The sequence below is a fragment of the Onychomys torridus genome, chromosome 2, assembly GCF_903995425.1.
Source record: "Onychomys torridus chromosome 2, mOncTor1.1, whole genome shotgun sequence".
Lineage (NCBI taxonomy): Eukaryota > Metazoa > Chordata > Mammalia > Rodentia > Cricetidae > Onychomys > Onychomys torridus.
Genome location: NC_050444.1, coordinates 72,707,625 through 72,723,986, shown reverse-complemented (window position 1 = coordinate 72,723,986; position 16,362 = coordinate 72,707,625). Strand labels below are relative to the sequence as shown.

The 16,362-nt window shown below is 37.8% G+C and overlaps 1 protein-coding gene across 1 annotated transcript in view; it reads right to left on the bottom strand.

Moving 5' to 3' along the window:
• The window catches only part of Smc2 (structural maintenance of chromosomes 2), a 48,753-nt gene that overhangs the window by 11,675 nt on the left and 20,716 nt on the right, over positions 1-16,362 (bottom strand). The window contains exons 14-20 of the mRNA XM_036179385.1: positions 16,096-16,215; positions 14,510-14,714; positions 12,512-12,647; positions 8,934-9,058; positions 7,130-7,323; positions 6,170-6,313; positions 1,130-1,324 (exon numbers count right to left, since the gene is read on the bottom strand). Of these exons, the coding sequence (XP_036035278.1) occupies positions 1,130-1,324; positions 6,170-6,313; positions 7,130-7,323; positions 8,934-9,058; positions 12,512-12,647; positions 14,510-14,714; positions 16,096-16,215 (1,119 nt within the window). The remainder of the gene's footprint in view (positions 1-1,129; positions 1,325-6,169; positions 6,314-7,129; positions 7,324-8,933; positions 9,059-12,511; positions 12,648-14,509; positions 14,715-16,095; positions 16,216-16,362) is intronic.

Here is a 16,362-nt window from a genome sequence, read left to right as displayed (position 1 = left end):
TTTTGAATTATGGAGCACTTAGGATTTCCAGATTGAAGATGCTTCATTTGTATACTCAAAACATCTCCATTAAAATGAGGCTCATTCAGATTTTACTAAATCCAATCTATTACAGCAAAAAGGAATCTGTATGTAGGGAAACTTCCTTAGGAACAGTCATATATTTGATGAAATCATAGAAGCCTAATTGTGACTACCTAATAATTGTCTCAGAATTACAATCTAAGAAAAAAAATGCCCCAAATGTTGACTATCCCTACTTCCACCCCTTCTGACAAGGTAAAATGTAACCTTTTCATATAATACAACCAATTCAAACTTAAAATTATAATTCTTAATGGTTGTCCTCTACAACTGGGTGAGATTCACTCGATCAGTAGATTGTAATACCTGTCAATCTATTTACCCTCACCACTTCCACTGCAATGGTACCTCTAAGCCACAAAGTAAACTCTCAACTACAGTCTAGCTTCTGAGATGATCTGTAAGATCTTTGAAGGTGCTGAGTGGACATGTTACTTATCCCTGCAACTTTAGCATAGTGTCTGATACAATAATGTTTACAACAGCAACCATATACTCTTTAAAATACTTAAAGTACTGTGACATAGCAAATGACTTCAAATGCAATTAAAACCTGGAATAACTTTAAAATAATGCGATGCACAATATGTTTTCAATAAAGTTGTATAAACAGCATTGACAATGAATGATACCCCAAAACCAATGTCTTTTAAAATGAAACCTACATACATTTTTTGAGTTCTTCATGAATTTGAAGAATTTGAATTTGAATTACTTGTAATAAGACAAAGAATGTATATTATTATCATTTCTAAGTTCTATCAATGAGTATGGATAAAAATACCAATCCTATTGGATATCAATTTATAGAAATACATCTCATAATGAGGAATAAATGTCTATAATTAAATTTAAAAACAAATCATTTGAGTTACTGACTACTTGATTCTTAGTGAGAAACAGTTAACACAGCAATAAACTCAAATAGACGTTAGGCTATGGTTCTGCCATTTGTACCAAGTTTCCTATTGAATAGTTACTAGAATTTTTTTAAGAGCTCAGAAATAAAACCTCATCCAGGTTGTAAAACTGAATATAACTGTACCTTTGCAGCAGCATCATCAGCTTCCCGCTTATGTTTGCTGATGCTGTGGTCTAACTCTTTAATTTTAAGCTGAGAATCATTGTTTTGCAAATTGTGCTTTGCCACTTCCGCACATTTTTCTTTAATTATACTGTCTTGGGCCATTATTATTTCTTTTTGCTTTGTAAGCTCTTCTTGAGCTTTATTTACTGATTCCTAAAACAACAACAAAAATAAAAACAACACAAGGTAAGGTAAAGAGGTAAGTATTTTAACTCTGTCTGACAGACTTCTAGAAAACACGTCAATGTGACTACAGGTAAATGGCTGTCTAAAGCTTCACAGTTTAAACCCATGTAAAAAAAGTCACGAATCCAAACACAAGGTAAATGTCAGCTTCCACCTAAGTAAACCAGCTTTACTGTATGTAGTGCAGGTGGACTGAAATGCCTGCGAGGAGGGACTACTTGAAGCTGACCTGCTGTCTCTAGTTGAAAAAGTACAGACTGAGCAGCTAACAAGGAGACAAGCTGACAGATCCCTAAAGAACATAAATCTAGAAGGACAAAGATAAGGGGCCAAGACAGGGGAGGCTGATTTATGACTTTCCCCTTCTGCAGATGTAAGATGATGGAGATGACCAGTGGCAACAGAATGTCACATCTCTTGATTTTAACATAGCGGTCAAATCAGAAATGAAGACAACCCTTCTGTTGAAAGACCCGTTGAAAAGAAATGTTCTTACCCTGAGTTTCACTACCACCTACTCCCTAAGGTGGAGGCTACCTAACTTCCCAAGTACTAATTTCAGCATGGTTTTTAGTCTGCTAACTCCCTCAAGTCCCTTTGCTTCACCCCAGATTTTAAATGTCATTCTGGTAAAGATCACAAACGCATTAAGAATGTTTACATGAAACAACAATTAAAAAAATCCAGCTCAACTTGTATTTATATTATGGAAAAAAGATCAAGACAAAACCATGTAAGTGCAGTGATCTTCCAAAGGACTCTGTGGTATGGTGGTTTGAAAGAAAATGGCCCCCAAAGGAGTGGAACTATTAGGAGGTGTGGATTTGTTGGATTAGGTGTAGGCTTGTTGTAGGAAGTGTGTCACTGTGGAGGCGGGCTTTGAGGTCTCACATTTGCTCAAGCCATGCCCAGCGAAACAGATCATTTCCTGTTGCCTGAAAGCCAAGATGTAGGACATTCTGTCTTCTCCAGCACCATGTCTGCCTGCACACAACGTTGTTGCACCATGATGACAATGGGCTAAATCTCTGAAAATGGAAGCCAGCCAATTAAATGTTTTTCCCTTATAAGAATTGCCGTGGTCATGGTGTCTCTTCACAGTAATAGAAACCGTAACTAAGACAAGACTCTAAGAAATGATCTCCTTAAGTAATCACAAATCAATGACAATTTAGATGGGGTTGGGGCTGGGGGGAGAATTAGGAAAACAACATAATTCTGAGCCAGTGTTCTACATCAGACTGTGCTCAGAGTGACCTAGTCTTCTTACAATACCTAGCTGTGTTTGTTAACTGTCTTCTGCAGAAGGAATGACATTCAAGACTTAGCATAAAATCTAAAGATATTTTACATCTCAAAACCCTTCAAAGACGAAAAGAATGAAAGTGAGTAAAATTCTGATATATTAAAAGGGAAACACTATACAGTCTTCTTAGCCTTAGGTATGTCTGACAGATAATACTTATGAAGACTATCATGCCAACATGTAAGTGCACGGTAGGTGAGACTGTCAGTCTTTTCTGCACTGGTAGAAAACACACATGAGCTCTGTCACTTCAGACTGAGCAGGAATGGAGTTTTAATCTTGCCTGTCTCAAGCCAAATAGTCAACAGGAAGTTAATTTCTTTCCTTAGCTCCCAGGGAGCATGCTAATCTGCTCTATCAGCAAAATGAAACAATTTTTAAGGTAAAGCCTTACTGAATAACCTTTAAAGACCAATTCATCTATCTTACAGTTTCCTATTAAAAGAAAAACATGATGTTGATAGGGCATAGAAGACGACAGAGGAAGGAACTAATATGAAAAAAATACATGTTCAAAATAAGGGATATCAGAACAAAAAGTGAAATTCACTTTGGAAACTAGAAAGAAAAATTGAATGAAACTGTAAAACATCCAATCAACCTGAATCATAAAGCTGAGACAAATTATAAATTCTTAAGTCAGAAAAGGAGTAGTTAAAATTTTTTATTCTGCCACCAATGCAGTATGTAATAATGTGTTCATAAAATGTGTATGTAATTAACACAAAACTCATGCCACTAATAAGAATACATCTCAGCGATAAACTCAAATATTTGAAAAATTAAGGTTGCATTAAAAAAGTAGGAGTAAAAATACAAGAGAATTTAGGATAAATTAAAAATAGTTATGAGTAGGGAATATTCATAAGACTGAATCTTAACTTTCACAGTCCTTCTGAGAACTGGTCATGTCTCCTTTGCCAGTTGCAACAATATTGCTGCATTACAATGCTGCACCACTATAGAAATGTATATGCAAGAAGGGGCTGTGCTTGCTGGCTGGTGTGCTTGTCTCAAAGGTAGACTTACTATGTATAGGGGACAGTACCATGCATGGCTCTACCTGGCATCTGAGCACAGGGTTTTATTTAGTTCCAGGTGAATACCATCCAATGACCAGTGTTCACAGAAATTTATTTCCCAGCAGGCACTACACATATGCATTCTTTTTATGGATAGCTTTTTCTGGCAAAGTTAAATCTTTACCAAGTCAGTCACACCTCTGTAATGAGACCTACCTGGTCCTCAGCTCTGTGGGAGGAGCAGGGCTCCAAGACAGATTTGCTATTTCTGAGGGCCATCACGTGAGTCCTGGGGGTAACACCTATTTCTCTCTGTTGTTCTTATGTGCCTTAGATTTCTCTCAACCCCTGTGGTCAACCCTTTCACGCAAACAGTTAATTCTTTTTCTTTAAACTCGGTTCATTTTCCTGTGTGGATTTGTTTCAGTAGACTCAGGATTGTAGGGAAAAGTGGCTAACTAAAGAAACCCACCCTGACCCTAGAGCCCAGAACCAGGGAAAGATGGCTCAGATAAGGTGAGTGAAAGAAACACAGTTTGGCTCAAATCAGGGCCATCTCTGCCCCTGGCGCCGAGGACCAGAGAAAGAAACACAGCCTGTGTTTGGGACCTGAGCCAGAGAAATGAACTTTATCCCCAAACCGAGAACCCAAGAAATATGCCCTGACTCTGAAACTAGTGCCAAAATAACCCTCTTGGTCCCTAGAATTAGAGTCAGTGAAAGAAATGTGCCCTGGCCTTAGAGGTAGCGTTAAAAAGCCAAGAAAGGCCAGTGAAAGAAACAGAGCTTGGCCCTGAAATCAGGGCCTACTCTGTCCCTAGCCCACAAAACTAGCCAATCCCTGGGCAAAAAAACAAAAAAACAAAAAACAAACAAACAAACAAACAAACAAAACAAAACAAAAAAAACTAACCAATCACGGATTGAATCCCCCCACAGGACATCCTACATAAACTGCCCTGCCCGGTCAGTTGTGAGCTGTTCTTTCCACCCTGGTAGAGGCAGCTACTCTCCTGGACTCCTTCTTCTCAAATAAATCTCTTTCTGAGAGTTTTGGGTGTGAAGACCTTCATTCACTGATGAACAGAAGAACCTTGCTGAGACATTCCTCAGTGGACAGAGCAAGGAGGAACTGAACAGAAGATCCTTGCTGAGATGTCCCTCAGTGGACAGAGTTACTGAAAAGTAACACTTTTCTCCTGAGCCGGAGAAGATTTGCTACAGTTTTGATATTTCTTAGGCTGTAGAAGCAGAGCTCTGCTAGGAAGCCCCCAGAAGTTGGGGCTGAGCAAAGCTCAGCTGTAGCTGCTATTCAGGAGAGGAGCAAGATTGCTATATCTGCGGGGAGACCATCCCCATCACATCAGGTATAGCCTGACTTTCCCCGAACAGTCAGGATACCTTTCCCTGCTGAAGCAGTTCCAGGCCTGACTTTCACAAGAAAAGTCAGAAAAACTTCCCCTCCAGCGTTGGCCTGTCTCTTTGCAGCTCCAGCCACCAGAGCTGTCCTAAGCCACCAGAGCTGTCCTAAGCAGCTCAAGATGTTGCCTGACTCCCAGGTAGTCAGGACACCTCTCCCCAGAGTTGCAAAATTCACGTTTTGGTGCCGAAATCCAGGACCAAACCCACAGAGTTGCAACAAATTTACTTACAAGGCTGAACCCGATATCATTTCATAACTTTCTGGAATCCCCATTTGACTTCACGCTCTGATCATAAGTGAAAAGACCTAAAGTACTCGTCAGTTATCTTAGTTCAACATTTCCTAAGTAGATGAATGTTAAGTTTCAGGCTAGTAACTAATTAGGCCCTGTCCAACCACAGCAGCCGCCGTCTCAAAGCTGCTATGCAACAAATGGCGCGCTCTCTCTCTCTCTCTCTCTCTCTCTCTCTCTCTCTCACACACACACACACACACACACACACACACACACACACACACGAGCCTATCAATAGCAGACACTCCAAGTGACCAATTCCAGGAAAATAGCATAATTCTCACTTTAAGAAATTTATAGGCTCAGGTTATGAGATTCTAAGAGGCAGAGAATGACCTTGACCCATCTTTCACTCTGATAATGGGCATACCTTAACTAGGTATGCTCCTTCTCTCTCTATTCCCCACATCCTGTAAGTCTCACATTAACAAGATGCCTTCCTTTCTTCCTCACACTGCAAGCCCCACTCCCTCAGACACCCAAGTCTAGCCAGCTTGAAAACAACAGCTCACCTGACTGAAAGCTATTCCTGTGAATCACTCAGTATCACTTAGCAAGGGAACTCTCCCTTTCTCTGACATCTGGGACCTAGCTCTCCTGGGATCCTTCTATCTCTAGCTTTGGGGGCCTGGCCTCTCAGATCCTCCAGCTTGCAGTTTCTGTGGTATTAATAAATCTCTATTGCTTCAGTATGCTCCTTGAACCCAAACCCAGAACCTTTCTCTGAGTGCTTTTTAATTTCTCTAATTTGATAAATAATCCTTACCTTATTTTTAGCTACCTCAGTTGCCATCATTTCAATCTGACCTTCGTAAGCTTTGATGGCTTCATTCACAGCGTCAAGCTGCTGTTTATTAGATGCATGCTCTCTTTTGAGCTCTTCTAGCTCCAGAGTGATTGCTTCAACTTCCTACAGAAACATGGCAGTGAAGGTTAACTGCTAGCCAAGAATTCAGCTTCAGAGATAAACATTAACAGTATTCTCATTTAAGACTAACCACTTAGTATTAAACTACCAACAAACCAAGTTGTTTCCTCAGAAGAAAAAGAAAACAGAAGCTTATTTCCCTTTAAAAAGGTGTAAGTTTTATGAGGTTAGGAAACTGCATAAATTATTTCCTTTACGTTTAATTATACTAAAGCAAAGTAATAAAATTCTACATAAACTATACCCTAGTGAGCTTTATTGACAAAAAGTATTTCAGCATGCAAGTACTTTGAGTTCTTGATTTTGTTTTCCAATATAGACTTTTGGTTCACTAAAAAATTGTGAAACTATTTAATTGAAAAATTTTAAGCTGGGTAAAGAGGCAAAATTTAGAGTGTAGGGTGTAGTCTTTGGAGATGTACAAAAGCTCATGGCACTATTCAAAAAGCTCTGGCACTCTATAAGATATTAAGGGTAAGTCTATAATCCTAAGACACTTTGTAAATATAGGATACTTTTTTCTTCAGTTTCTGACAGTGCACATCCATAAAGGTATTGATAAACAGGAACATAACCTGGTAAGACACATGCCACATCACGATTTGTTCCTGATTTGTGAGACTTTCAATTGCAGGGTTTACAGAGAATAGTGTTTGGCTTGTAAGATGCATAATTTACAATTTAACAAGGTGCTTATTTTGAATCAGCACTGATGAGGAAGGCCAGTAGATGACATTTCCCCACCTTCCGTCCTATGCTGATTTAAAAGGCTATTACCATTTGAAGGGAGGGTCTGACCTGTTGTTTTTCTTTCATTTTCCTGTTAGATGCGTCTGCCTTTGTTCTGGCACAATCCAGTTTTTTCTGAGCATCCTTCAGTTCTTTCTCTCTTTCAGCTTCTGCATTTTTCATTTTATTCTCCAATGCTTCATATTTTTCTTCAGCTTTCTTTTGGATTTCTTTGGTGTTTTTTAATGTCTCCTCACTTTCCTCTGAATCACAAGGTAGTTAACACATGGCTAATTTAATAACACAGATAAAAGCTTATAAATCAAATTAATATAAGCATTGGGGCTGTTTTGGAAATGCAATGAAATATGAATCCCACTAAAAGCTGTATTTGAGATCTGTGAAATTATTTCTACTGAAAGATCACAGTTTTGTGTGTAAGAGTGCTTTTGTTTTTGAAATGCTAAGAATGAAACTCAACCTTGCATATATAAAGCACATGATACACTACTGAATTATGTCTCCTATCTTACAGCTCAAATCAACACTGGTGTCATACTATTTTCCATGATTTTATAGTTAGCACAAGCTTACAGTAATTCTATCTACTTATGGCCACCAAGCAGTGTTCTACGATGAGAGAGAAGGACGATGAGAACATGTTTAGACTGAAGCTGAGGTAGTAAACATAAGCAAACAAGGAAAAATGGATAGTCTCCTATCATGTGTGACATCAGTCAGAGCTAGGACCCGTTATGCAAATGTAATTGCAGACGCTAACACTGGACACTTTTCCACTACTTTTTAGTACAGAATAAAATATTAGTAGAAAAATGCACATGTAGATTTTGGTCACAATGAATGACAAAAACAAAACAAACTGCTATATACAATCAAACTACAATGAAAAGAGGGAAAATAAATATAGAACACTTCAGCAATTTGCATAGGAAAACATCAAAACATGTTCATGAATAAAGCTGTGTGAGATTTCTGAGACCTTATAAGAAAGTTCCAAGTAACCAAGAAAAGAGTTTAGTAATCCCTGTTCCTCCACAACATGGGTTCTTCCTGGAATGTGCTTTCATGGCCCTTCCAGGTGTAATAATAGGAGTGAGTTTTATTTTAGATTACCCATCATCTTACCCATTACTATTCAGAATGATGTTTCCAAGCATGGATTGTCCTCCTCATTGTATACAGTGTGTACTAATGTGACCTTGTCCTCCTGACTGTATGTAGCCCAAACTTGTGACTTTTGCTCACATGACCTTGCTTAAGCCTCAAGAACACCCTCAGACTATAAACTGTCTGATGCTCTGAATAAAGTTAGCTATTGTATGAGTCTTTAGCTTGCCTCATTTTTAGGATCACTCTCCTAGGCAACAGGTAAATAGCTATAAATTGCATTGTACTGAACATTAAAAACTTTTGTATGTAAACAATGGGAGAAAACATTTTCACTTACAGGAAAAATGGGCAAATAGAAAACTTATGGGAATAGAAACATAAAGCTCCAATAAACATAGAGAAAGTATCCCAAGCCTTAATGATGAGCGAAATGAAAATTAATTCCTAGCTTGAATGCTATGCCACATCTTCACAACTGTAAGATTAGAGGATCCTAAAATGTCTGGAAAAGGACTTAAAGGAATGAAGATTTGCCCACATTGATGTAAGTGAATACTGGTAAAAAGGAGACAAATTTTGGTGTTGCATAATAAAGACAAGGATGATCACACCCTAAGTCCTAAAACTCCCACACTTGAACTTGTCCTGCAGAAAAAACGCCCACATGTGCTCAAACTCTTCAAATCTGAGTATCAGGGAGAGGTGAGCAGCACAAAGAGATTAGGCACAGTGGGCATCTCACCAATGGTTTTTTTAAGGGCATCTAATTCTTCTTGTTGTTTATGATAAGAGCTTTGCTGAAGTTTGGTTTGCAACAAATCTCCCTCCTCTGTCTTCATCTCCCACTGCTGTTTCAGTTGCCGATACCTTAAAAAGACAAGTTTATAAATCTCCTTGGCATTTGAGACATGCATTCAAACTTGAGGCTCTTACCTGAAATAAACTCATATGCAATACAAATAAAATGAACTCACGTAAAATAAATAGAATGACGTGCCAATGGTTAGCATGGAAAGCTATCACTGAAGGTAAACTAAATGATCAAATTATTCTCAAAATACCCTTAATTTCAGAAAACACTAAAAGTAATCTTTGAATAAATTAAGTTTATTTAAATGTATAAATATACCTATAAATACCTATACACAATCACTAATTACTATAAAAATAAAATTAATGACAATTACATAAAAACCCCCAAATTTGGCACCTACTCATTAGTTCCCATTTTCAAATGTCAGTAGTAATAATGTTACCCACTCTTCTTCATAGGGAAACTGACAGCTAAAGAAATCGTGTATTCACCTTAAGCATCTATAATATGCTTTTTATCAATGCTATATTTCTACCCATGTTCTGGCTCCTTATCTCTCTGCAAAGTATTTAGCTAGCTCAGCTGCAATGAAATTTCAAGTTCATATAAATTCACAACATACCCTAGTCACTAGAAATTCATGAGCTTTGAGGAGAAAAGGATTAACCCAAATATAAACACTCTTGAGTATTCTTACTTGAAACTGCTTGACAGTAAATAAAACAGCACTTTCTACTCCAAGTCATTAAAAAAAAATGTTAACCCAGAAATTTTGAAGAAAACCATATCAATGTTCTGATACAATATACAAGAATGGCTTTTGCTGATCCTTTCATTTCTAAATTTTCAAAATCAGTTTATTTTACCTCTGCTATTATCAGTCACTAACCAAGTCTGAAGAGCAAACAATCTCCTGCACCTGAAAGAAATGAGGACTGCAGCCCAAAGCACTATAAACTAACTCATCAGCACCTCGCCAGAGCTTCCACAGAACAGGAAAACTTCGTTGCATCTTTGTCACGGAAAAACAATTCAGTTGTCCTACAACCAATTAAGGTAAATGAAGATGTGGAGGAAAAATGGGTATTTTCCAATTAGAATGGCCACTCTAATGGAATATGAAGATCTCTTCCCATATAAACAGAGGCTCTCAAGTCTTGGTGCAATTTTAAACTTCAAAAATTGAATGCTACTGACTAACACAAATTTAGATTTACTTTGCATCCATTCAGTATTTTAAATTCAAAACAGAGTGGGGTTTTTTTTGTTGTTTTGTTTTGTTTTTTCCCGAGACAGGGTTTCTCTGTAGCTTTGGAGGCTGTCCTGGAACTCGGTTTGTAGACCAGGCTGGCCTCTGTCTCCCGAGTGCTGGGATTACAGGCGTGCACCACCGGCCAGAGTATTTTTATCAATCCCTGTTTATCATTTTCAGAGGGAATGATACATTACATTTTAAACAATGCTTATAAGTTTGTAGCACTCAGTGCTGAAGCTTTATGGCAAGCACAGACTTCAAGGTGACTATAGGGCCATAGTAAAGCTGTTCATGGTCATCCTACCAAAATTTCAGTACCTCCTCTTTCCTGGACAGTTCCTACATCCTTTCCTGATTTACCTTTTGCTTTATACAACTATTTAACATACTTTTACCAATTTATGTTTTTTTCTGAGATATAAAAAACAGGAAGGCAGAAATATTTTAGTCACTTTCATATGAAGAGTATCTGGCCCACACAAAGCACTCAATCAATATGAATTTGAGTATATAATGCCACGAGAAACAGGTGAAATTTATGATCTCAATTTTGAAGAAAATATCTGATAACCAGATTATAAACAAATGACATTCAAAAGTATACATGCATGCCAGGCATGATGGTACAACTTTAACTCCAGCACCTGAGAGGCAGAACCAATTGGATCTCTGCGTTCTACTCAGCTAGAGTTACATCATATGGTGATATTTTATTTGTGCTGAAATGTGATTTTTATTTGTATGTTAATATCGTTGCCTGGAGGTCAGAGCTAAAAGCAAGCCATTCAGCAGAAGTCCATCGGTGGTGGCACACACCCTTAATCCAATCACATGGCAGGCAGTCCCTGTGTGTTCAAGGACACAGCCAAGCGGTCACCCGAATCTTTAATCTCAGTACAAACCATAGAGACCTGGAGGTCTAGACAGACAGGCAATGACGAGGAAGTCATGTGGATGGGTTTAGAACCAATGAGAAGGCAGAACAGAAAGGCAATAAAAAACACAAGAGACACACAGGAAGGTCTCTCTCTCTCTCTCTCTCTCTCAGGGGAAGGACAGCAGCAAGTGGTAAGATTAGGTGGTCTTAGTTCTTGGCTACTGTTCTGATCTCTGGGCTTTTAACTCTTTATTTGGCTATGTGTTTCTTATTTAATAAGACTGTTTCATCTGCAACATCATGAGACCCTGTCTCAAAAAACAAACAAACAAATCCAAAGTATACATGACTATTCTACACCTACATAAAAGAAACACTCTAAGAGAACATTCCTGGGCACATACTCAGCATCTACCATAGATATTTGCACATCCACATTTTATTGCTGCTTTATTCACAACAGCAAGAAAATAGAAACAACCCGATTTCCACCCATGTGATGTATATACACAACAGAATTTTAGTCAGCCATAAAAAATGAAATTATAAAATTTATAAGCAAATTGATGGGCCTGGAAATATTAAGTGAGGTAACTCAGGATCACAGAGATAAACACTCCAGTGTCTCATATGTAGATTCTAGCTTCTCGATTCCATGTATGTGTATTTGTGTGAGGAGCTGGGGTGTGTGTAATCAGACTAGGAAGGCTCCATGAGGATGGGAACAAGGTTTTAAGTAGAGTGTGCTGAAAGAGAACAGACTGCAGGTGACATGAATGTGGAAGGGGATACTTGGGACAGAAGAGTACACCGAAGGAGTGGGGTAGAGATGGAGTGAGGACTTGGTGGGGAGAAAGTCAGGCAGAACCACCCAAACGAAGTATGAATGAACGTGCCATAAGAAGACCTACTACATAGTATGCTCATAAAAATAAAATACCTTTACTCTTATTCTCTCACATGAACTTGTCCACCTCCTTCTTCTTAGGCAACACAATGACCTCAGTATTGAAGGACAGACAGAGGACTGCTCACTTAGTGCTGACACCTGATCAAGGCTACTATACGGAGGAAATTCAAATCAAGATCTCAAGTATCCTCTGGAGTCAATCCAGAGTATTAAAGCATTCTCCACCAAGCCCAGGGGGACACCAATGCCACAGAGTTTTTCAAGAAAAGAAGTTTTGTTTTTTTTTTCTATTTGCTTAATTAGACTCTGTTAACTTCTTTAACAAAGACATTCTTTTAAATCAGATAAAAGTAGATAAAAAATTAGACTCAAAATTTACTCTAAAATTAAAAATAAAGTCAGTCAATTTCTAATAATTTTCTATCCCGCAGAACACATGTAGCTTAGTGCAGCAGAAGTCTTACTTTTCAGCAACGTTTTTAAGACCTGCTAATTCCTCTTCTAGAGAATGTAGTTCACTCTCCTTGATCCTCAGCTCATCTTGAACATCTTTGAGTTCTTGAAACTTGGTTAAAATAGAAGCTGCCTGGGACCGGGCACCTGGATAGAAGCAAATTAACAGAGGCTTTGGATATTACATTACCCCACATTTATTAAACATTCTTTTCTAAGGGAATTATATACTAGAAATGATGTGAACTAAAGACGAAAAGGAATCTATTCCATTAACCAAGGCTTAACAAAGAAGAAACTGACAAAAAAAAAAAAAAAAAAAGGAAAAAAAAAGCCTTAGTAGATGTCATTGTTTATTGATTCAAAATAACCACTGCCCTATCTATTGGGTCTATCTTGCTAAGGCAAATTTTCCACTCCAGACACTGAACTTAGTCATGCAATTTGTTCTAACCAATGAAAGGAAACCAAACTCCCTTGTACACCAGTATATAATTCAGCATTTGCCCTAAGGAAAGCATACAGAAAAGAAGATTTCTTCAGACTGAGTTACAGTATGAGAACAGGGACCAGAGGCAACTGACCTGTAGTAATTGTAATATAACTGAAATAAACTAGGTCAAGCTAGTAGAGCTATTATATACCACCTCATAACTTGTCATAGGCTCTGAAGATGCTGCAAAATCATCAGAATCAACTGCCTTCACATACCTGTACTTATTCAACAGTGACGGCTTGAGATACTACACTAACAAGGAAGCTCTGTAGGTTTGATGAAAGGATGCTAAGGTTAATTAACAATGCCATTAAAGCCAGTAAAATACAGTATCATTTATATGCCACTTCTTAAACAGAAACTCCAAATACATCTGAATCAATTAAATCTCAAGAATTTCTTCTGCTTGAGATATTTAAAAATATTTAGTTTATCTTCCATGCAGACAGTACTCATGTGATAATGTACTGAGGAGTGTGACACTTGATCACTTAATTAATTCACCTGGCCTACAAAGACATAAGTCTTTGCTGGAGAAATGGCTCTGTGGTTAACAGTGCTTCCTGCTCTTCCAGAGGACTAGAGTTCAGTTCCTAGCACCAAGTCGAGCAGCTCACAACTAACTACATGCTCCTGGGGATCTTGTGCCCCCTTCTGGCCTGAGGACCACTGCACACACAAACACAAATACTCACATTATCAGACATATAAGTAACAGCAAATCTTACAAAAGAACATTTAAAAGATATTAAAATTGTTAAGAAACACAAGTTGCAACCCGACTACTAGGATTCCAAATCCAAACTTTGCAAATTACTAAGTTACTTAACTAGTGCTTTTTAAATTTCTGCAACTGCATATTCGTGATGATAATATATTCCTATCTTAATGTTGTTATAAGGATTAATTATGTATTTAAGGCCCACAGAATAGGCTTTATAGAATGTACTATACATGTATAGTCCAATTACTATATGTGATTACTGAGCCCCTGAAAAGCTGCTAGTACAAGTAAGAAAATTACTCTGATTTTTTTCAAACGTGAAGAGTCACATGTGGCTAGTGGCCACTGTACTAGACAACACTGTCTTCAATATTCCTGATACAGAATAAATATTATTTATTTTTATTATGTTATTGGGACACAGCATTAGAACATGACCATTGTGTGAGTTACTAAATTTCCTAAGAAAATGGGTAGTTAGGCTAAGAAATTACAAGAATTTAAAAAAAAAAAAAAAGTCCTTTTTTTTTAACTGCAACTGAGCAAAAAGTATGCACAAGCAAGTAAGCACTAACATCATCACCTCAGTGACTGGAACAGCCTAAGCACAAACAGGGGCAAGCTGCAGAGGAATAAGCTACTAAGTTGGTCCATGATAGTGTCATAAGCCACTGGAGGGCTTGGGCTCTTCTGTCCAAAAGAACCTGGGAGATAGAGACAGAGAGGAACTGCTACAGAGGCACAAACTATTTACCACAGAACTGTTCCACAAGCGCATACATGACATACCTCCACTCAATGTCCCATGAGGATCAAACACATCACCCCCAAGAGTTACAGTTCTAGTCATTATCCTTTTATCAAAGGCCACTTTTTTGGCATTATCCATATTGTTACAAACAAATGTTGTTCCAAAGACAAATTCCATTGCTTTCTGAAGTTCTGGTTTGTATTCAACCAAGGAAAGAGCTACATGAACGTTGTTAGGACCAACCTGCAGGAAAACAAAATATGTACCACAGGACACACTATTTTCTTTGAAGTATTATTATATAAACTAGTAAGATCTGCTATAATATAAATTATATACCTACTATTAATTTTTTATTTAAAACATAACTTTAAACATTGAAAGATCTATTACTAACTAAAACAGTTTTAAGTACAAAGTGCTATCAGTTTCTATCAAGAAGGCAATACCAAGTTTGCACATCTAAGTGGGCTATATAACTGCAACTATTAAAGTACAGTAATCTCTTTATTAGGACACTTACAGAAAGTGTCTTTTCAATTATTAGTAATCTATCTGTTCCAGTGAATGCTTTTTTATTCAAATTGTACTAGAGCAGCCACTTTGAAAGGACAGAAATAAACACTGAAAGAATAAAAAGGCAGGGCAAGCCCCAGTCTTCCATCCCGACCCAAGGCCTCTTCCAGAACTGTGCTTACAATGTCCAACTTTCCCATCTTTTTAGAAGAACCAAGCATTGTTATGGCAACAGCAAAGCACAGCAACAGCTGCTGTTCAGGTTTATCTTCTGAGGCAGCAAACACCGTTAAACAGGCCTAGCTACGAACTGTAAGGAAGTACCAGGTGGGAATTCTGGCATCCTAATCCAGGGCTGAACTACAGGCAAATTAAGTGTGTCAACATCACTTACACACGCTAATCCAAACAAGCACTTTTAACCTCAAGGACATCTAGAAATTTTCTTGTAATACTAAATACACTGGCTATCTGCTCAGTACCTTAACTACAAGTGCTATTTCTGGGTTTCACCTAACTTTTTCAACTCAAACACTTATAATAACTGCTCACTAACAAGCTAATTTTGTTGATAAATGTCATTAGCTTCATGTTTTTAATCAGCATTCAACACCCATGTAGGGGGCTTGAGAGACAACTGTTGAGAACACTGGCTGCTCTTCCAGAGCACAGTTCAGTTCTCAGCACCCACATCAGGAAGCTTAGAACCCCAGCTCCAGGGAATCCAACATCCTCTTCTGGCCTGCAAGAGCATGGGCATATGACATACAGTCATACACATACATAAGTGGAACAATTAATATTGCCCTGGAACTCACTCTGTAGACCAGGCTGGCCTTGAACTCAGAGATCCACCTGCCTCTGCCGGCCAAGTGCCGGGATTAAAGGCATGTGCTACCACTGCCCGATAGAAAATCTTTTAAAAATAAAAATGCTTGGGAAATTTAAAATGTATTTCCTCGTACATATCTATTTTTTTAGTAGCAGATACACTATATAGGGATACCTCATCAGTTGACTGGAATTCAACCTGAGTATGCCCCTTACAATTAGTGTTTCCTAATATTAAAAAAGATTAAACATTTAATTAAGGCAAAATGAGACTTACAAGATTCTGAGCGACCCTCAGAGTTTCAGGAGCAATACATCTGGCTGAAATTTTATTGAGAGGGATTATTGTGTATCGACGCTTCAGTTCCCCCTTTTCTAGCAGCTTCTTACCAGTAACCTAAAAACATGCATTTGAAATTTGAAGAAAAATTACTAATGGTAACTAAAAACAGCAAAATGGAAATGTATAAAAGTTTAGGAATACATTATCAAATATATCTGTAGTGTGTTTATTTCAAAGAAGTAGACTTTTAAAGTATATAAA